Source organism: Salmo salar, chromosome 10 (assembly GCF_965601325.2).
Source record: "Salmo salar chromosome 10, fSalSal1, whole genome shotgun sequence".
NCBI lineage: Eukaryota > Metazoa > Chordata > Actinopteri > Salmoniformes > Salmonidae > Salmo > Salmo salar.
Window position 1 is genome coordinate 121,506,336 of NC_138300.1, and position 22,787 is coordinate 121,529,122.

The 22,787-nt window shown below is 47.6% G+C and overlaps 1 protein-coding gene across 3 annotated transcripts in view; it reads right to left on the minus strand.

The window, feature by feature from the left end:
* Positions 1-200: 200 nt before the first annotated feature.
* Positions 201-22,787, minus strand: part of LOC106561726 (tetraspanin-18B) — a 106,142-nt gene continuing 83,555 nt past the window's right edge. For all 3 annotated transcript variants that reach the window (XM_045688562.2, XM_045688564.2, XM_045688563.2), the window contains 7 exons: positions 11,407-11,502; positions 6,928-7,122; positions 6,046-6,120; positions 4,986-5,084; positions 4,578-4,754; positions 2,424-2,507; positions 201-1,882 (listed from right to left, as the gene is read on the minus strand). In XM_045688562.2, the coding sequence (XP_045544518.1) occupies positions 1,835-1,882; positions 2,424-2,507; positions 4,578-4,754; positions 4,986-5,084; positions 6,046-6,120; positions 6,928-7,122; positions 11,407-11,502 (774 nt within the window). In that variant the 3' untranslated portion in view covers positions 201-1,834. The remainder of the gene's footprint in view (positions 1,883-2,423; positions 2,508-4,577; positions 4,755-4,985; positions 5,085-6,045; positions 6,121-6,927; positions 7,123-11,406; positions 11,503-22,787) is intronic.

Below are 22,787 nucleotides of genomic sequence, written 5' to 3' on the forward strand. Positions count from 1 at the left end.
CACTAGGGACCATCAGACACGTCCGCCCGTGGAGCGGTGAGCTTGGGGATATGAGACGCACTAGGGACCATCAGACACGTCCGCCCGTGGAGCGATGAGCTTGGGGATATGAGACGCACTAGGGACCAGGTCTACTATCCTGCATTACAACATATACACTTGTTAAACGCATCGGAAAGGAATTCACTACATGGACGATATTTTTTTAATAATGCCATTTTAATGTCATAATTTTTTTCAATACAAATGCACACACACACATACATTTATTTTCACCTAAACCACATGTAACCACTATTGCAATGAACGTCACAATACAAAATTAAACCAAAATATCAGAAGTCGGCTTTCAAGCTCAAGGATAGTCAAAAAGGGGCTACATGCAGGCAGGACACGCACGCACACACACACACACACACACACACACACACACACACACGCGCGCGCGCACACGCACACACACACACACACACACTATAGACAGGCTTTTGTACAACATTAAGGAGGTGTGGCTCTAACAATAGGATGTTGAGGGGGGAGGGAGGGGGGAGCGGCAAAGGGAGGGAGTGTGGTAGAAATAGATGGAAGAGCGGAGGGGTAGAGAGGAGGGAGGGGTACAGAAACAGCCAAAGTGTACATGAAAACACATATTTCTATATTACAGTCAAGCCAACTTTTTCACTCAGTAAGTATAAATATTCTTCATCCAAAAGCCTGAGTCCCAGTTAGCTAGCAAGACAACACAAACAGATCCTAATGCCTTCTGCTCTAGCCTGAGTCCCAGTTAGCTAGCAAGACAACACAAACAGATCCTAATGCCTTCTGCTCTAGCCTGAGTCCCAGTTAGCTAGCAAGACAACACAAACAGATCAGGGAACTCAGGTTACTTCCGCTGCAAGGCAGGCTTCAACCGTGTCCTCTCGTTCACCAAGCCTACTTTCAACCGTGTCCTCTCGTTCACCAAGCCTACTTTCAACCGTGTCCTCTCGTTCACCAAGCCTACTTTCAACCTGGTCCTCTCGTTCACCAAGCCTACTTTCAACCGTGTCCTCTCTGTGTTACACCTGGTTCACCAAACACCTTTTTCACTTTTACACACAAATCACTTTACATACGTTTGTCTGACGTTCTTGTCTTTTTTGCTCTCTCTATCCCTGTTCTTTTTTCTTTTTTCCTCACCCTGTACCTCAAAAGTCCAGCTGAGAAGTACAAGTTGTGGTTGTTGTTGTTGTTGTTGTAGTTGTTGTTGTTGTTGTTGTTGTGGTTGTTGTTGTTGTAGTTGTAGTTGTAGTTGTAGTTGTTGTAGTTGTTGTTGTAGTTGTTGTTGTTGTTGTTGTTGTTGTAGTGGTTGTGGTTGTAGTTGTTGTTGTTGTTGTTGTTGTTGTTGTTGTAGTTGTTGTAGTTGTAGTTGTAGTTGTTGTAGTTGTTGTTGTTGTTGTTGTTGTTGTGGTTGTTGTTGTTGTTGTTGTTGTTGTTGTGGTTGTTGTTGTTGTTGTTGTTGTTGTAGTTGTTGTAGTTGTAGTTGTTGTAGTTGTTGTAGTTGTTGTTGTTGTGGTTGTTGTTGTGGTTGTTGTTGTTGTTGTTGTTGTTGTAGTTGTTGTGGTTGTTGTTGTAGTTGTTGTAGTTGTTGTTGTTGTGGTTGTTGTAATTGTTGTTGTTGTAGTTGTGGTTGTTGTTGTTGTTGTTGTAGTTGTTGTTTTGTTTGTTTGTTTTCTAACCAATTTGTTTTGCAGATACAAAAAGAACAACACATTTGTAAGTGTTACATTTTCTTTTCTTTCCTCCTGATTTCCCTTTTCTAGCTCCCATCCGTGCGGTACAGCAGTCAGTCATCCTACTGGATGCCTCTGAACAGACACATGGCAAAGACCATGGCAAACAGCTGTAGACAAGAGACAGGAGAGACAGGAGAGACAGGACAGCAGTCAGGACACAGAACAAGATGACTTAGTTCTGTCTTGATCTAATCCATGGAATAGATTGGCATATGTACAGTTATTATACCCCAGCTGTGCCTTCTTGGTATGTTATCCTATGTAATGTACTGTATGTTGTGTAACAGTGCTGCAACACCAATACTCTCCACCAGGGGGGGCTAAAGTACTGTAAAAAGTTACAGAAGTGACATTCCCCAGTATGGAAGTGTCAGTTGCCATGTACTATGTGCTTTGTGTGTGTGTGTGTGTGTGTGTGTGTGTGTGTGTGTGTGTGTGTGTGTGTGTGTGTGTGTGTGTGTGTGTGTGTGTGTGTGTGTGTGTGTGTGTGTGTGTGTGTGTGTGTGTGTGTGTTTGTGTGTGTGTGTGTGTGTGTGGGGGGGGGGGGGGGAGACAAACTACAAAACCTCTAACATTACTTAATCACATAAACCGATAAGGGGCTACTCACAAAATGTTAGTTATAAGAAACGAAATACTGAATCCTACCTCAATGGTGAGCACCGCGATGACCAGCGCCCCGGCCACATATATATAGAGCTCAAAGTAATCCACCACAGCTGAATAGCAACCCTGCCAACACACAGAGAGAGATAGCACCATCAGACACCACTGGTCTCGACAGGACCATCAGACACCACTGGCCTCGATAGCACGATCAGACACCACTGGCCTCGATAGCACCATCAGACACCACTGGCCTCGATAGCACCATCAGACACCACTGGCCTCGATAGCACCATCAGACACCACTGGCCTCGATAGGACCATCAGACACCACTGGCCTCGATAGCACCATCAGACACCACTGGCCTCGATAGCACCATCAGACACCACTGGTCTCGATAGCACCATCAAACACCACTGGCCTCGATAGCACCATCAGACACCACTGCGCTCGATAGCACCATCAGACACCACTGGTCTCGATAGGACCATCAGACACCACTGGTCTCGATAGGACCATCAGACACCACTGGCCTCGATAGGACCATCAGACACCACTGGTCTCGACAGGACCATCAGACACCACTGGTCTCGATAGGACCATCAGACACCACTGGCCTCGATAGGACCATCAGACACCGCTGGTCTCGATAGGACCATCAGACACCGCTGGTCTCGATAGGACCATCAGACACCACTGGCCTCGATAGGACCATCAGACACCACTGGTCTCGATAGCACCATCAAACACCACTGGCCTCGATAGGACCATCAGACACCACTGGCCTCGATAGGACCATCAGACACCACTGGCCTCGATAGGACCATCAGACACCACTGGCCTCGATAGGACCATCAGACACCACTGGCCTCGATAGGACCATCAGACACCGCTGGTCTCGATAGGACCATCAGACACCACTGGCCTCGATAGGACCATCAGACACCACTGGCCTCGATAGGACCATCAGACACCACTGGTCTCAATAGGACCATCAGACACCACTGGTCTCGATAGGACCATCAGACACCACTGGCTTCGATAGGACCATCAGACACCACTGGCCTCGATAGGACCATCAGACACCACTGGCCTCGATAGGACCATCAGACACCACTGGCCTCGATAGGACCATCAGACACCACTGGCCTCGATAGGACCATCAGACACCACTGGTCTCGATAGGACCATCAGACACCGCTGGTCTCGATAGGACCATCAGACACCACTGGTCTCGATAGGACCATCAGACACCACTGGCCTCGATAGGACCATCAGACACCACTGGCCTCGATAGGACCATCAGACACCACTGGTCTCAATAGGACCATCAGACACCACTGGTCTCGATAGGACCATCAGACACCACTGGCTTCGATAGGACCATCAGACACCACTGGCCTCGATAGGACCATCAGACACCACTGGCCTCGATAGCACCATCAGACACCACTGGCCTCGATAGGACCATCAGACACCACTGGTCTCGACAGGACCATCAGACACCACTGGCCTCGATAGCACCATCAGACACCACTGGGCTCGATAGGACCATCAGACACCACTGGCTTCGATAGGACCATCAGACACCACTGGTCTCGACAGGACCATCAGACACCACTGGTCTCGACAGGACCATCAGACACCACTGGCCTCGATAGCACCATCAGACACCACTGGCCTCGATAGGACCATCAGACACCACTGGCTTCGATAGGACCATCAGACACCACTGGCCTCGATAGGACCATCAGACACCACTGGTCTCGACAGGACCATCAGACACCACTGGCCTCGATAGCACCATCAGACACCACTGGCCTCGATAGGACCATCAGACACCACTGGCTTCGATAGGACCATCAGACACCACTGCTCTCGATAGGACCATCAGACACCACTGGTCTCGATAGGACCATCAGACACCACTGGTCTCGACAGGACCATCAGACACCACTGGATTCGGCTGTTGGTGTTGTGTTCAGGAGCTTCAACATTTGTCAGGACGTAAAGCAAAATGCTTTTTTCTCACAAGGAGTGGGGCTGTGGGAGTTGTACTGAATACTACACACACGCACGCACGCACGCACGCACGCACACACACACACACACACACACACACACACACACCACACACACACACACACACACACACACACACACACACACACACACACACACTCACCACTACCCACCTTGTTGTTTCGGAAGAGCATTTTCCCCATTAGACACTCGACCTGGTTGACATAAGCCGAGTCTCCTGGCTGGCTGGCCCTCCTGCAGCAGGCTGAGGGGACCATCTCGTTGGGGTTGATCAGCCGGAACAGGCTCTCCTCAAAGTCCTCCGGGCTGTTCACTCCACAGCAGTCAAACTGGAGGGACACAGAGGTTGATGGTGCAATTCCCGCAGAAACAGCATACAGATACTGAAGAAATAAAAGCCATGTAAGTGGCTTTGGTTGAAAGTGTCTGTCACGGTAAGTATTGTATACATCTACCAAGTATCAGGGTTAAGGTTCAATTCCATTTGAAGTCAGTCACATCTAGGAAGTGACCTGATTGGAATGGAATTGACCTCAACCTCACCGTGTCCTGGGCCTTACGCTGTTCATTACGGCATTCCAGGTTCCAGTGAAGACATCAGTATTGTTGTAGCCCTGATAGTGTCTCTTCAGCTCCATAGTGAAGAACTCTCTGGTCAGCTAGACAGGAACATGGACGACGTTAATATTAGTTCTATATGGTCAGAGGTACTACAGTACTGTATCATCATGATAACAGGAACAGTGTTTGTGGTGATACCAGGAACAGTGTTTGTAGTGATAACAGGAACAGTGTTTGTAGTGATAACAGGAACATTGGTTGTAGTGATAACAGGAACAGTGTTTGTGGTGATAACAGGAACAGTGTTTGTGGTGATAACAGGAACAGTGTTTGTAGTGATAACAGGAACAGTGTTTGTAGTTGATAACAGGAACAGTGTTTGTGGTGATAACAGGAACAGTGTTTGTGGTGATAACAGGAACAGTGTTTGTAGTGATAACAGGAACAGTGTTTGTAGTTGATAACAGGAACAGTGTTTGTAGAGATAACAGGAACAGTGTTTGTAGTGATAACAGGAACAGTGTTTGTAGTGATAACAGGAACAGTGTTTGTAGTGATAACAGGAACAGTGTTTGTAGTGATAACAGGAACAGTGTTTGTAGAGATAACAGGAACAGTGTTTGTAGTTGATAACAGGAACAGTGTTTGTAGAGATAACAGGAACAGTGTTTGTAGTTGATAACAGGAACAGTGTTTGTAGAGATAACAGGAACAGTGTTTGTAGTGATAACAGGAACAGTGTTTGTAGTTGATAACAGGAACAGTGTTTGTAGTGATAACAGGAACAGTGTTTGTAGTTGATAACAGGAACAGTGTTTGTAGAGATAACAGGAACAGTGTTTGTAGAGATAACAGGAACAGTGTTTGTAGTTGATAACAGGAACAGTGTTTGTAGTTGATAACAGGAACAGTGTTTGTAGAGATAACAGGAACAGTGTTTGTAGTGATAACAGGAACAGTGTTTGTATAGATAACAGGAACAGTGTTTGTAGTGATAACAGGAACAGTGTTTGTAGTTATAACAGGAACAGTTGGTTGTCAGTGGGTCTTGGTACTCACATGCTCCCGGAATATGAAGGCCAGGATGGCTGCAGCCAACTCTGCCAGAAAAATAACCAGGATGAGCATGAAGAACTGCAGGGACAAATGGGAGAGAGAGAGAGGGGGGGTAGAGTGAAACGAGAGAGAGAGAGAGAGTTGGGGTAGAGTGAAAGGAGAGAGAAGGAGACAGATAAAGGGAGAGAGAGAGAGAGAGAGAGAGAGAGAGAGGGGGTAGAGTGAAAGGAGAGAGAGAGAGAGAGAGAGAGAGTTGGGGTAGAGTGAAAGGAGAGAGGAGACAGATAAAGGGAGAGAGAGAGAGAGAGAGAGAGAGAGAGAGAGGAGAGAGAGAGAGAGAGAGAGAGAGAGACAGATAGAGAGAGAGAGAGAGAGAGAGAGAGAGAGAGACAGATAGAGAGAGAGAGAGAGAGAGAGAGAGAGAGAGACAGAGAGAGAGAGAGAGAGAGAGAGAGAGAGAGAGAGAGAGAGACAGAGAGAGAGAGAGAGAGAGAGAGAGACAGATAGAGAGAGAGAGAGAGAGTAACAGAGAGAGAGAGAGTAACAGAGAGTGAGCGTTAGGAAAAGTGAGTGTGTGTCAGTAAAGATCATAATCTGACAGAGCTCAACATGAACTATGCATGAGGCCTGCTACATGGAAGGCTACAGGATGACAAGACATAATATTCTGTTTTACTATGGCTTCTTTCTTTTCTATCTCAGGCCACAATGACACATCCCCCCCACAAAAATACATGACCAAAGATACCCTATATATACTGTATAGAATGAACAGACAAACACACACACACACACACACACACACACACACACACACACACACACACACACACACACACACACACACACACACACACACACACACACCCATCACAGTTGACTTACAAAGAGAAGCAGACACTTGTTTTCCCGAATGGCTCCGCAGCAGCCCAGGAATCCCAGAAGGAAGAGCATTCCCCCCATGGCCAGGATGATGTAGACCCCAGTGAAGAACAGAGGGTTGGCTGCTACGATCTCCCTAAAGCCTGTAGGATCCACCAGCACCCACACCCCTACACCCAGGAGGAAGGAGCCTCCCAGCTAGGAGAGAGAGGGAGGGGGGAGAGAGAGGGTTTAGTTAAGGATTAGTGCTATCCGGGATCCTTGGGATAGCTTTGATATTACGTGCTGCTCTGTTCTCTGCCTGCTGCAGTTTTTCTAGGTCCTTCCCCCTACTCTAACCCTAACCTTAACCCTTACCTAACATTAACCTTAACCCCACTAACCCTAACCCTTACCTAACCCTAACCTTAACCCTGACCTAACCTTAACCCTTACCTAACCTTAACCCTTACCTAACCTTACCCTTAACCCCTCTAACCCTAACCTTAACCCTTACCTAACCTTAACCCTTACCTAACATTAACCTTAACCCCACTAACCCTAACCCTTACCTAACCCTAACCTTAACCCTTACCTAACCTTACCCTTAACCCCTCTAACCCTAACCCTAACCCTTACCTAACCCTAACCTTAACCCTGACCTAACCTTAACCCTTACCTAACCTTACCCTTAACCCCTCTAACCCTAACCTTAACCCTTACCTAACCTTAACCCTTACCTAACCTTAACCCTTACCTAACCTTACCCTTAACCCCTCTAACCCTAACCTTAACCCTTACCTAACCTTAACCCTTACATAACCTTAACCCTTACCTAACATTAACCCTTACCTAACCTTAACCCTTACCTAACCTTAACCCTTACCTAACCTTAGCCCTTACCTAACCTTAACCCTTACCTAACCTTACCCTTAACCCCTCTAACCCTAACCTTAACCCTTACATAACCTTAACCCTTACCTAACATTAACCCTTACCTAACCTTAACCCTTACCTAACCTTAACCCTTACCTAACCTTAACCCTTACCTAACCTTAACCCTTACCTAACCTTAGCCCTTACCTAACATTAACCCTTACCTAACATTAACCCTTACCTAACCTTAACCCTTACCTAACCTTAACCCTTACCTAACCTTAACCCTTACCTAACCTTAACTCTAACCCTAACCTTTTATTTATTTATTTTATTTATTTCACATTTATTTAACCAGGTAGGCAAGTTGAGAACAAGTTCTCATTTACAATTGCGACCTGGCCAAGATAAAGCAAAGCAGTTCGACAACATACAAAAACACAGAGTTACACATGGAGTAAAACAAACATACAGTCAATAATACAGTAGAAAAATAAGTCTATATACAATGTGAGCAAATGATGTGAGATAAGGAAGGTAAAGGCAAAAAAGGCCATGGTGGCAAAGTACATACAATATAGCAATTAAAACACTGGAATGGTAGATTTGTAGTGGAAGAAAGTGCAAAGTAGAAATAGAAATAATGGGGTGCAAATGAGCAAAATAAATAAATAAATAAATACAGTAGGGGAAGAGGTAGTTGTTTGGGCTAAATTATAGATGGGCTATGTACAGGTGCAGTGATCTGTGAGCTGCTCTGACAGCTGGTGCTTAAAGCTAGTGAGGGAGATAAGTGTTTCCAGTTTCAGAGATTTTTGTAGTTCGTTCCAGTCATTGGCAGCAGAGAACTGGAAAGGGAGACGACCAAAGGAGGAGTTGGCTTTAGGAGTGACCAGAGAGATATACCTGCTGGAGCGCGTGCTACAGGTGGGTGCTGCTATGGTGACCAGTGAGCGGAGATAAGGGGGGACTTTACCTAGCAGGGTCTTGTAGATGACCTGGAGCCAATGTGTTTGGCGACGATTATGAAGCGAAGGCCAGCCAACGAGAGCGTACAGGTCGCAGTGGTGGGTAGTATATGGGGCTTTGGTGACAAAACGGATGGCACTGTGATAGACTGCATCCAGCTTGTTGAGTAGGGTATTGGAAGCTATTTTGTAAATGACATCGCCGAAGTCAAGGATCGGTAGGATGGTCAGTTTTACGAGAGTTTGGCAGCATGAGTGAAGGATGCTTTGTTGCGAAATAGGAAGCCAATTCTAGATTTAACTTTGGATTGGAGATGATTGATGTGAGTCTGGAAGGAGAGTTTACAGTCTAACCAGACACCTAGGTATTTGTAGTTGTCCACAAATTCTAAGTCAGAACCGTCCAGAGTAGTGATGCTGGACGGGCGGGCAGGTGCAGGCAGCGATCGGTTGAAGAGCATGCATTTAGTTTTACTTGTATTTAGGAGCAGTTGGAGGCCACGGAAGGAGAGTTGTATGGCATTGAAGCTCGTCTGGAGGGTTGTTAACACAGTGTCCAAAGAACCTTAACCCTTACCTAACCCTAACCTTAACCCTTACCTAACCTTAACCCCTACTCTAACCCTAACCCTAACCTTAACCCCTACCTAACCATAACCCTTACCTAACCCTAACCCTTATCTAACCCTAACCTTAACCCCTATTCTAACCCTAACCATAACCCTTACCTAACCCTAACCCTTATCTAACCCTAACCTTAACCCCTATTCTAACCCTAACCATAACCCTTACCTAACCTTAACCCCTACTCTAACCCTAACCCTAACCCTAACCCCTACCTAACCATAACCATAACCCTTACCTAACCCTAACCCTTATCTAACCCTAACCTTAACCCCTATTCTAACCCTAACCATAACCCTTACCTAACCCTAACCCTTATCTAACCCTAACCTTAACCCCTATTCTAACCCTAACCATAACCCTTACCTAACCCTAACTTTAACCCTTTAAATGTCAACTTGAATGGGGTGACGTCAGAGTTGGGACGTCCCAAGGATCCCGGATAGCAGAGACCATTAGTTTCGTTTATATGCACATAATTCATTACAATTAATGGAAGAAAGAGAACACAGGTGGGAAAGCCTTAAGACAGGCTAATGAAAACCTCACCAAAGAGGGAGGGAGGGAGGAAGAAGGGGATGGGGGAGAGGGAGGGATGGGGGAGAAGGATGGATGGGAGGAGAGGGATGGCGGGAGAAGGGTTGAGGGAGAGGGATGGTGGGAGAGGGATGGAGGGAGAGGGAATGGGGAGAGGGAATGAGGAGAGGGAGGGATGGAGGGAGAGGGAATGGGGAGAGGGAGGGGAGGGAATGGGGAGAGAGATGGATGGAGGGAGAGGGATGGGGAGAGGGAGGGATGAGGTAGAGGGAATGGGGAGAGGGAGGGATGGAGAGGGAGGGATGGAGGGAATGGGGAGAGGGAGGGAGAGGGAATGGGGAGAGGGAGGGATGGAGGGAGAGAGAGGGATGGGGAGAGGGATGGATGGATGGAGAGGGATGGGGGAATAATATGAACCTATTGATTCTTGAAGAATATAACTTCAAGAATGAAGTTCAACTGTCGTACCACATCAGCATCCAAACTATAAGCTTGTTTTACTCCAGTGTTTGTAAACAAAGAAAATGTAAACAAACACTATATAGCATCAAAACATGGTTCACAACTATTCTTTTTATATGCTGGGTGGTCAGTGCTTGTATCCATAGCTGTGTCTATGAATTTGAGAGTGGATACATTTCTCCAGCCACGTTCCTCAGATGTTTTACCAAAACAGATCGTGGTTGCATTTAGGTGAGGACATTCGCGATAGGCTACATATTGTTCAAACATTAACATACTGTATAAACTCTCCCCTAGCCGAAATAAAACCATGAAATCGTTACCCATTGAGGATGAAAGGAAGGAGAGAGAGAGAGAGAGCTGAGAAGGAGGAATGAGGGGAGCTGGAGAGGTAAAAGACTGGCTGTCTTCTAGTCTTTATGCCTCAGCAGGGGGTTGGTTAAGGCCTATAACGAAGGTCAGTGGGGTGCTTCAGCTACCTTTCTGCCTTTCCACTACCTCTCAAAGTGAATCCCCCCTTCCCTCTTCCCCGATTCATCCCTCTTCCCCCCCCCCATCCTCCCTCTATCACTAAACCCCTATCTGCTTTCCCAGTGGGTGACTCTCCATTGATTAAGTAAAAGGGGGATATTGAGGAGGAAGGGGGAGGGGGGTAGAGATAGGAGCTTCATACATACACTTCTAAAACCATCTCTTCCTCCAGGGAAATAATTGGGTTTCTTCGATGAATGTCACATTTAAATAAAAAAATAAATAAAATTGGTTAAATGTTACAGCTATAGAGGCAATTTATTTTCGGATGCACGGAGGTTTATAGAGTCCATGTTGTTGCCTCAAACGGGAGGATCTGTTTGTCTGACAATAGAAACGATGACAAATGCATCTCCAGCCTTGAGACCAAAGGCTTGTAACTAAATCTGCCACGTGCAATAATGACGCTTCAATGTGATCGCCTCAATCGCATCAAATGGGTAGAGTACGGTTAAGAATGACGTGTATACTATAGGGAGAAGAAATGCATCAGGAGAATACTTACAAAGATGAGGAAGTTGAAGAGGAACATGAGGTATTTGATGCAGCTCAGACAGTCTCCGTCCATGGCTGTCCCTCTCGCTGAAGCCTCCCCTAACCCCTGGGAGACAACACACAGAAACAGGTTAGGTTAATGAGTTATGCCAATGCTTGAACACAACACAGGTACAGACTAGCCAGTCCAACAAGATTCTGTTCTGCCAAGAGAACACACACACACACACACACACACACACACACATTTTATAGATTCTACCGCAGGCACACAGACGCATGTACGTGTACCTTACACACGCTACACACTCTACACACGCTACACACGCTACACACGCTACACACACACACACACACACACACACACACACACACCACACACACACACACACACTATACATACACATATAGACAGACCAGTCACTTAAATGGATTCGGTTCTGTCAAAAAAACGCAAAACACAAAACTCAGCTCCCACTTTTTTAATTACTTCTTCCTGTCAAATGTAGCGAAGGGAGTATCTAGCCCATACAGGCCTGTCATTTCAGCCAATACAATCTCAACAGAAAAACAGACACATTATCTCCACAGGCATCCTGCACCAGCAACACTTTCCTACACCATCCCCAGAAACCAGAGCCCTACAGTACAGGTCGGTCGGGGCAGCAACATGTCTGCAACATGTCTGCAACGTCAAAACCACATACCTCAAATTATAACTGTCAACTTATGTTAATATTTACCAGCAAAACGTTGGACCTGGAAGTGTCTGAATCCATCCCCCTTTCAGACTGAACCAAACATCATCCATCCATCCCCCCCTTCAGACTGAACTAAACATCATCCATCCATCCCCCCTTCAGACTGAACTAAACATCATCCATCCCCCCTTCAGACTGAACTAAACATCATCCATCCATCCCCGTTCAGACTGAACTAAACATCATCCATCCATCCCCCCTTCAGACTGAACTAAACATCATCCATCCATCCCCCTTCAGACTGAACTAAACATCATCCATCCATCCCCTCTTCAGACTGAACCAAACATCATCCATCCCCCCTTCAGACTGAACTAAACATCATCCATCCCCCTTCAGACTGAACTAAACATCATCCATCCATCCCCCCTTCAGACTGAACTAAACATCATCCATCCCCCTTCAGACTGAACTAAACATCATCCATCCCCCTTCAGACTGAACTAAACATCATCCATCACCCTTCAGACTGAACTAAACATCATCCATCCCCCCTTCAGACTGAACTAAACATCATCCATCCATCCCCCCTTCAGACTGAACTAAACATCATCCATCCCCCCATCAGACTGAACTAAACATCATCCATCCATCCCCCTTCAGACTGAACTAAACATCATCCCTCCCCCCATCAGACTGAACTAAACATCATCCATCCATCCCCCCTTCAGACTGAACTAAACATCATCCATCCCCCTTCAGACTGAACTAAACATAATCCATCCCCCCATCAGACTGAACTAAACATCATCCATCCATCCCCCTTCAGACTGAACTAAACATCATCCATCCATCCCCCCTTCAGACTGAACTAAACATCATCCATCCATCCCCCTTCAGACTGAACTAAACATCATCCCTCCCCCCATCAGACAGGATTAGACAGGTTCAAATCACAGCTGAGGCTCCAGTCATCTCACCTGCTGCTCAAAAACCATGAAGCCCTGAATCGATAGATAGTGCCCTGTTCTTAACCACTGACTCAAAAGTGCCTCAGAGTGAGAAGAGAGAGAGAGAGATTGTCTAGAGGAGTTTTCACAGCAGATCAGACTAGAGGAAAAGGCAGCCAGAAGATTAGGAGATTACGGTCTGAAGCCAGAGAGAAAGACCCGGAAAATGGAAGCCATTTGAACTTGTTTTGAACAGCTTGGCAGAGTGTGAGAGTTCATGTGGTTGCCCAGATCAGGTCTGTTCACAACTCCTACGCTCCCTATTTCTTTTATTTAACCTTGATTTAACTAGGCAAGTCAGTTAAAAACTAATTCTTATTTACAATGACGGCCTACACCGGCCAAACCCGGACGACGCTGGGCCAATTGTGCGCCGCCCTATGGGACTCCCAATCACGGCCGGATGTGTTACAGCCTGGATGGCTAGAGGTGGGTGTTTGGCTCTTCCATGTCATTTATTCTCTGCCAGTTTAAAACCTGGGTTATAGCTATCAATTTAAATAATATAAAGAATTATAACTATTATAACAGTTCCAGATAGTTACTGTCAAATAATGAATGAAAGATTCTTCCCAAAGTCCTTTAATATCGCTGCCTCCGGGTTTCCCTTGCCAGTGTTTAAGAGAATACCCACGGGTGTAATATAGGGGCAGGGTGTGAAGGGTGGGTGTGTGTGTGTGTGTGTGTGTGTGTGTGTGTGTGTGTGTGTGTGTGTGTGTGTGTGTGTGTGTGTGTGTGTGTGTGTGTGTGTGTGTGTGTGTGTGTGTGTGTGTGTGTGTGTGTGTGTGGGACAGGATAGAAGAACAGGACCGACATGCTGTCCTGATTAAAGTGTTGTCCTTCATTAGGCTGGAGTGCTTCCTGGATGTGCCTCATCAGAGAGAGTGTGTTGGTGTCGGGTAGAGGGATAGCCTTGCGAGAACGGGGCGAGGAGGGGGGCCTCATTACATTAAAAGAAAGAGGGCCCTTACTAGAGGGAAGTGCTGTGAACTCTTAAAATGCCCTGGGACACAAAAACCTGTCACTGTTTTAGATCATGCAGAGTGAACAAGCGCTGACTAAACTGTGTCCATACTTAAAGTAACTGTCCAGTGAAAATCTTACTTTTAAAAGTTCATATTCTGTTAACTTTATATCTAAATAATGTTGTTGTTGTTGTTGACTCATCCTATACTCATATCTGTTGCCAATGCAAAAATCCAGAGAAAAAAAACTGTTAAAAAAAAACGCATTTAAACTGTTTAAAAAACGCTTGCTATTTCCTTAAGGAACATGACCTCATTGGGGCCCCCGAGTGGCGCAGCGGTCTAAGGCACTGCATCTCAGTGCTTAGAGGTACCACTACAGTCCCTGGTTAGAATCCAGGCTGTATCACATCTGTCCGTGATTGGGAGTCCCATAGGGCGGCGCAAAATTGGCCCAGCGTCGTCTGGGTTTAGCCGGAGCAGGCCATCATTGTAAATAAGAATTTGTTCTTAACTGACTTGCCTAGTTAAATAAAAAATATTTAAAAAATATCCCTGAGGAGGATGAATCAGCTGTCTAGATGTAAATGAGGCAGGTAGCCTAGTGGTTAGAGTGGAGGGCGGCAGGTAGCCTAGTGGATAGAGTGGAGGGGCGGCAGGTAGCCTAGTGGTTAGAGTGGAGGGCGGCAGGTAGCCTAGTGGTTAGAGTGGAGGGGCGGCAGGTAGCCTAGTGGTTAGAGTGGAGGGGAGGCAGGTAGCCTAGTGGTTAGAGGGGATGGGAGGCAGGTAGCCTAGTGGTTAGAGTGGAGGGGTGGCAGGTAGCCTAGTGGTTAGAGTGGAGGGGCGGCAGGTAGCCTAGTGGTTAGAGTGGAGGGGAGGCAGGTAGCCTAGTGGTTAGAGTGGAGGGACGGCAGGTAGCCTAGTGGTTAGAGTGGAGGGGCAGCAGGTAGCCTAGTGGTTAGAGTGGAGGGGAGGCAGGTAGCCTAGTGGTTAGAGTGGAGGGACGGCAGGTAGCCTAGTGGTTAGAGTGGAGGGGCGGCAGGTAGCTTAGTGGTTAGAGTGGAGGGGCGGCAGGTAGCCTAGTGGTTAGAGTGGAGGGGAGGCAGGTAGCCTAGTGGTTAGAGTGGAGGGGAGGCAGGTAGCCTAGTGGTTAGAGTGGAGGGGCAGCAGGTAGCCTAGTGGTTAGAGTGGAGGGGAGGCAGGTAGCGTAGTGGTTAGAGTGGAGGGACGGCAGGTAGCCTCGTGGTTAGAGTGGAGGGGCGGCAGGTAGCTTAGTGGTTAGAGTGGAGGGGCGGCAGGTAGCCTAGTGGTTAGAGTGGAGGGGAGGCAGGTAGCCTAGTGGTTAGAGTGGAGGGGAGGCAGGTAGCCTAGTGGTTAGAGTGGAGGGGCGGCAGGTAGCCTAGTGGTTAGAGTGGAGGGGCGGCAGGTAGCCTAGTGGTTAGAGTGGAGGGGAGGCAGGTAGCCTAGTGGTTAGAGTGGAGGGGAGGCAGGTAGCCTAGTGGTTAGAGCCTGTAACCTGAAAGGTTGCTGGATGAATCCCCGAGTTGACAAGGTAATAATCTGTCGTTCTGCCCCCTGAACAAGGACGTTAACCCACTGTTCCCCGCTAGGCCATCATTGTAAATAAGAATTTGTTCTTAACTGACTTGTCTAGTTAAATAAAGGTTAAATAAAAAATAAAAAATACACACGCCCACACCATTCAAACACAGAAAAAAACGTAATTTAAAAACATTGTAAGAAATCTATTTCATATAGTAATTATCGGTTCATATTTCATGGAATTCTGGAAACACTGGGCAGTTACTTTAACAAGAGAGGAACTGAGTACAGACTGGGTACCTCAAAAGGAACTCTTTGTGCTCCAGTGGTCCTGTGGACGTGAGAGTGCATAAAGTACTAGAGCCTTTAGCTTCCTTCATTTTCCTAGTCTGCGTCACAGCTGATTATTCTCTCCTCTTCTCCATCCCTCCCTCCCTCCCTCCCTCCCTCCCATCTTCCCTCCATCCTTCCCTCCCTCCCTCCCTCCGTCCCTCCGTCCCTCCCTCCCTCAGTCCCTCCGTCCCTCCCTCCATCCTTCCCTCCCTCCCTCCCTCCCTCCCTCCCTCCCTCCCTCCCTCCCTCCCTCCCTCCCTCCCTCCCTCCCTCCCTCAGTCCATCCTCCCTCCCTCCCTCCCTCCCTCCCTCCCTCCCTCCCTCTATCCTCTCCACAGAGACAGAGGAAATTGATTTAGAAGCTTGGTTAAATACCTCCTCTCAATCATCATTATACGCTTAGGTATTGATCATCCCTCCTGACGATTCACTAAGAGCCAGATAGCCTCGCCCCTCATAGCCAGTGAACCTTTAAAATCAGCCCCCCACACACACACACACACACACACACACACACACACACACACACACACACACACACACACACACACACACCTCCCGGACCCCCCCTTTACCGGAGGTCTTAATTGAGATATGCATATATTACAGCTCTCGGAGGGAATGTGTCAAGAGGTCTTCTTTCTCTTATCCCTCCTGTTCCCTATCTTCAATCCCCTGGAATGAGAGGAAAACCATTTAATACAGGGCCGAGGGATGCAGGAGATGTGGAAGAGGAGGAGGAGGAGGAGGGAGGAAGGGGGAGATGGACGGCTGAAAAGTCTCTCACAGCCTAAAACATGTTTAAAGCTCCAAACAAAATTTCTCTCTCTCTCTCTCTCTCAATTCAATTCAATTCAATTTCAATTCAAGGGCTTTATTGGTATGGGAAACATATGTTTACCTTGCCAAAGCAAGTGAAATAAATAATAAACAAAAGTGAAATAAACAATAAAAAATGAACAGTAAACATTACACTCAAAAGAATAAAGACATTTCAAATGTCATTATGTGCAAATAGTCAAAGTACAAAAAGGAAAATAAATAAACATAAATATGGGTTATATTTACAATGGTGTTTGTTCTTCACTGGTTGCCCTTTTCTTGTGGCAACAGGTCACACATCTTGCTGCTGTGATGGCACACTGTGGTATTTCACCCAGTAGATATGGGAGTTTATCAAAATGTGATTTGTGTTCGAATTCTTTGTGGGTCTGTGTAATCTGAGGGAAATATGTGTCTCTAATATGGTCATACATTGGGCAGGAGGTTAGGAAGTACAGGTCAGTTTCCACCTCATTTTGTGGGCAGTGTTGCACATAGCCTGTCTTCTCTTGAGAGCCAGGTCTGCCTACGGCGGCCTTTCTTCTTTAGCAAGGCTATGCTCACTGAGTCTGTACATAGTCAAAGCTTTCCTTAAGTTTGGGTCAGTCACAGTGGTCAGGTATTCTGCCACTGTGTACTCTCTGTTTAGGGCCAAATAGCATTCTAGTTTGCTCTGTTATTTTGTTAATTCTTTCTAATGTGTCAAGAAAAGTATCTTTTTGTTTTCTCAAGATTTGGTTGGGTCTGATTGTGTTGCTGTCCTGGGGCTCTGTGGGGTCTGTTTGTGTTTGTGAACAGAGCCCCAGGACCAGCTTGCTTAGGGGACTCTTCTCCAGGTTCATCTCTCTGTAGGTGACAGCTTTGTTATGGAAGGTTTGGGAATCGCTTCATTATCGGTGTTTGTAGAATTTAACGGCTCTTTTCTGGATTTTGATAATTAGCGGGTATCGGCCTACATGCATTAGTTGGTGTTCTACGTTGTACACAGAGGATATTGTTGCAGAATTCTGCACGCAGAGACTCAATTTGGTGTGTGTCCCATTTTGTGAATTCTTGGTTGGTGAGCGGACCCCAGACCCCACAACCATAAATGGCAATGGGTTTAATAACTGACTATAGTATTTTTAGCCAGGTCCTAATTGATCAATGGGTTTAATAACTGACTCTAGTATTTTTAGCCAGGTCCTAATTGATCAATGGGTTTAATAACTGACTCTAGTATTTTTAGCCAGATCCTAATTGATCAATGGGTTTAATAACTGACTCTAGTATTTTTAGCCAGATCCTAATTGGGATGTCAAATTTCATGTTTCTTTAGACGGCGTAGAAGGCCCTTGTCTCGTCTCTCAGATCGTTCACGGCTGTCTGGAAGTTACCTGTGGCGCTGATGTTTAGGCCGAGGTAAGTGTAGTTAGGACACATCATACTGTACTGAACCACAGGACACATCACACTGAACTGAACCACAGGACACATCACACTGAACTGAACCACAGGACACATCACACTGAACTGAACCACAGGACACATCACACTGTACTGAACCACAGGACACATCACACTGTACTGAACCACAGGACACATCACACTGAACTGAACCACAGGACACATCACACTGAACTGAACCACACACTGAGATGGACACTGATGCAGCGAGACAAGACACTGCTGAGATGGACACTGATGCAGCGAGACAAGACACTGCTGAGATGGACACTGATGCAGCGAGACAAGACACTGCTGAGATGGACACTGATGCAGCGAGACAAGACACTGCTGAGATGGACACTGATGCAGCGAGACAAGACACTGCTGAGATGGACACTGATGCAGCGAGACAAGACACTGCTGAGATGGACACTGATGCAGAGAGACAAGACACTGCTGAGATGGACACTGATGCAGCGAGACAAGACACTGCTGAGATGGACACTGATGCAGAGAGACAAGACACTGCTGAGATGGACACTGATGCAGCGAGACAAGACACTGCTGAGATGGACACTGATGCAGCGAGACAAGACACTGCTGAGATGGACACTGATGCAGAGAGACAAGACACTGCTGAGATGGACACTGATGCAGCGAGACAAGACACTGCTGAGATGGACACTGATGCAGCGAGACAAGACACTGCTGAGATGGACACTGATGCAGCGAGACAAGACACTGCTGAGATGGACACTGATGCAGCGAGACAAGACACTGCTGAGATGGACACTGATGCAGAGACAAGACACTACTGCAGTGTGATCAACGCTGATGTTGTGACAGTGAGAATAGTTGTTTTCTGTCTGATGAATGACATTATTAAAACAACGCAGTGGCCTGAGGTACTGTTCTGTATCAGCCATTCAATGCTAGTTCACTCTCTCTTCCCCTCAGTTACACACACACACACACACACACACACACACACACCACACACACACACACACACACACACACACACACACACACACACACACACACACACACACACACACACACACACACACACACACCAGCTCACTCCCTCAGCCCTCTAGTCTACAGCTTGTCCGTTATGGATGTCATAGATCTTGCCACGCGGCACAAGACCCATCTCAAAGACAATTTTACACTCTGTGGTCAGCTAGTCGCTACTGATCTGGGAGCAGATTGGCTAAGGTTTTCTCTCGAGTAGAGAGAACAGATCCTAGATCATCTTTCAGGGGGGAACAGAGAGACAGTTAGCAGAGCTCCGTAATGAGGACACAATCCCACATGACCTACATGACTTCTCTCCCAGTAATAAAAGGGATCCCTCTCTGCCCTCAAAACAAACCCTCATTAACTCTCTGTGCTCTGAGGGGGGGGGGGGGGGGGGGGGGGGGGGGGCGATTGGCTGGGCACATGGCTCCACCCTATCTTGCTCTATAGTCCACACTATCTGCACTCTACACAGGCCGAGCCAATCAGCATCTCTCAGCCTGCCATTATGATGAGAAACGAAAGAGACATAGAAACACAACAACACACAAACTGGTCTCTTTTTCCATATAGATTTGATTTCAAATAATAATTTAACCTGCAAAGGTGAAAATGAAAAACAGAGCGGTAGTGTGCTCTCTTTAAAAACAGAACCCACTTGGCTGGATGGGGTTTTCAGGGTGACACTTTCAGCACGATTAATGAAGTGACTCTATTCGCCTGTCCTCCTCCTGCTCTAACACCCCCCTCTATCTCCCCCTACCACCCCCTCTATCTCTCCCTACCACCCCCCCCCATCTCTCCCTATCCCCCCCTCTATCTCTCTCTACCACCCCTCTGTCTCCCCCTACCTACTCCTCTATCTCTCCCTACCACCCCCTCTATCTCTCCCTACCACCCCTCTCTACCACCCCCTCTATCTCTCCCTACCACCCCCACTATCTCCCCCCCTACCTACTCCTCTATCTCCCCCTACCACCCCCTCTATCTCCCCCTCTACCCCCTCTATCTCCCCCCTCTATCTCCCCCTACCACCCCCTCTATCTCTCCCATACCTCCCTACCACACCCTCTATCTCCCCCTACCTACCCCTCTATCTCCCCCTACCACCCCCTCTATCTCTCCCTACCACCCCCTCTATCTCTCCCTACCACCCCCCTCTATCTCCACATACCACCCCCTCTATCTCCCCCTACCACCCCCTCTATCTCTCCTACCTACCCCTCTATCTCCCCCTACCACCCCCCTCTATCTCCCCTACCTACCCCTCTATCTCCCCCTACCACCCCCTCTATCTCCCCCTACCACCCCCTCTATCTCCCCCTACCTACCTCTCTATCTCTCCCTACCACCCCCTAAATCTCCCCCTCTATCTCTCCCTACCACCCCTCTATCTCCCCCTTCTATCTCCCCCTACCACCCCTCTATCTCCCCCCTCTATCTCGCCCTACCACGCCTCTATCCTCCCCTACCACCCCCTCTATCTCCCCCCTCTATCTCCCCCCTACCACCCCTCTATCCTCCCCTACCACCCCTCTATCTCCCCCCTCTATCTCCCCTTACCACCCCTCTATCCTCCCCTACCACCCCCTCTATCTCCCCCTACCACCCCCTAAATCTCCCCCCTCTATCTCCCCCTACCACCCCCTAAATCTCCCCCTCTATCTCCCCCTACCACCCCCTAAATCTCCCCCTCTATCTCCCCCTACCACCCCCTAAATCTCCCCCTCTATCTCCCCGCCTACCACCCCTCTATCTCCCCCTACCACCCCTCTATCTCCCCCTACCACCCCCGCTATCTCCCCCTACCACCCCTCTATCTACCCCTACCACCCCTCTATCTCCCCCTACCACCCCCCGCTATCTCCCCCCCTCTATCTCTCCCTACCCACCCCCTCTATCTCCCCCTACCACCCCTCTATCTCCCCCTACCACCCCCGCTATCTCCCCCTACCACCCCTCTATCTCCGCCTACCACCCCTCTATCTCCCCCTACCACCCCCTAAATCTCCCCCTCTATCTCCCCCTTCTATCTCCTGCCTCCACCTAGGACAGTAATGAAGTGACTCTATTCCTCCGTTTCCCCCCATCACACCCATCGCCTCACCTCGATCCCCCCTTCAGTACCAGCAGGACAAGGACACTGTGTCTGCTCTGAGCAACATGGTACCCTGTTCCCTATGTAGTGTACTACTTTAGACCAGAGCCCTATAGAACCCTATTCCCTATATAGTGCACTACTTTAGACCAGGGCCCTATAGAACCCTATTCCCTATATAGTGCACTACTTTAGACCAGGGCCCTATAGAACCCTATTCCCTATATAGTGCACTACTTTAGACCAGAGCCCTGTAGAACCCTATTCCCTATATAGTGCACTACTTTAGACCAGAGCCCTGTAGAACCCTATTCCCTATATAGTGCACTACTTTAGACCAGAGCCCTGTAGAACCCTATTCCCTATATAGTGCACTACTTTAGACCAGAGCCCATAGGGTATAGGGTGCCGTTTGGGAAAGAGACATTGTGTTCTACTCCGAGCCAAACCCCCACGCCGAACATGACCCATGCATATGCATACCAAGTCATAATTAATCCCTCAGACACTGCTGGGTTCATGAGGATGGAACTTGACCCCTCTTCAATGCCATTGAATGATCACCTATAATTGACCCCTAGGGACCAGGTTGATTGTCCCCACTCCACCGTGCAGAGGGAGCATGCTGACAAAGACGGAAGGGACCACACACACACACACACACACGCTTGTGTAACGTAACTCTCCATCTCAATCTCATTTTCATATTTCCGCAGAATAACTCCATTAAATAAGTCCTCAGCATGTAAACCACTCAACGTGAGACATCCGAGAGAGAAAGAGAGGGTGAGAGAGGGGGGAGAAACAGATAGGCAAACAAAGAGAAAGCGATAGATAGGAGAGAAATAGAGAGAGAGAGAGAGAGAGAGAGAGAGAGAGAGAGAGAGAGAGAGAAATACAGTTCTCCTCTGAGGCGCAGCATGTCCCTTAATGAACCTCCAATTAAGGGAGAATGAGCCCTGGGCTCTGCTGGGCTCTGCTGGGCTCTGCTGCTGCTGTGGTGCTCTTTGAAGTGGTTGTGCATGCTAAACAGCTAACTAGCTACTGCAGTGCACACTACATTGTACAGAGATGGTATAAAGACACAAGACAACATTGAACACACAAAGATAAGAGTGTTCTAAGAACTTCCTGTGCTGTAGAGGGCAACTCACAGACCAGCTGCAGCACACATAGATAACGACTGTGTTACAGGCTGTATACCACAGCTGGAATTCAACTCACAGGCCAGCTGTGTTACAGGCTGTATACCACAGCTGGAATTCAACTCACAGAGGAAGTGTGAAGCTCAGAGCTGTTGGACTCACATGGACTTTGTGATTAAATCTTGGCAGCAGCTAATGGGGGGGGATCCTAATATATACTAAAGAGTATACAGCGATCTCACGGTCAAACTGTAACACAAAACCATAACATAGAGCACTGTTACTCCTCTGCACTCGGGCAAGGTACTTGGGTCTGAGTTGGCT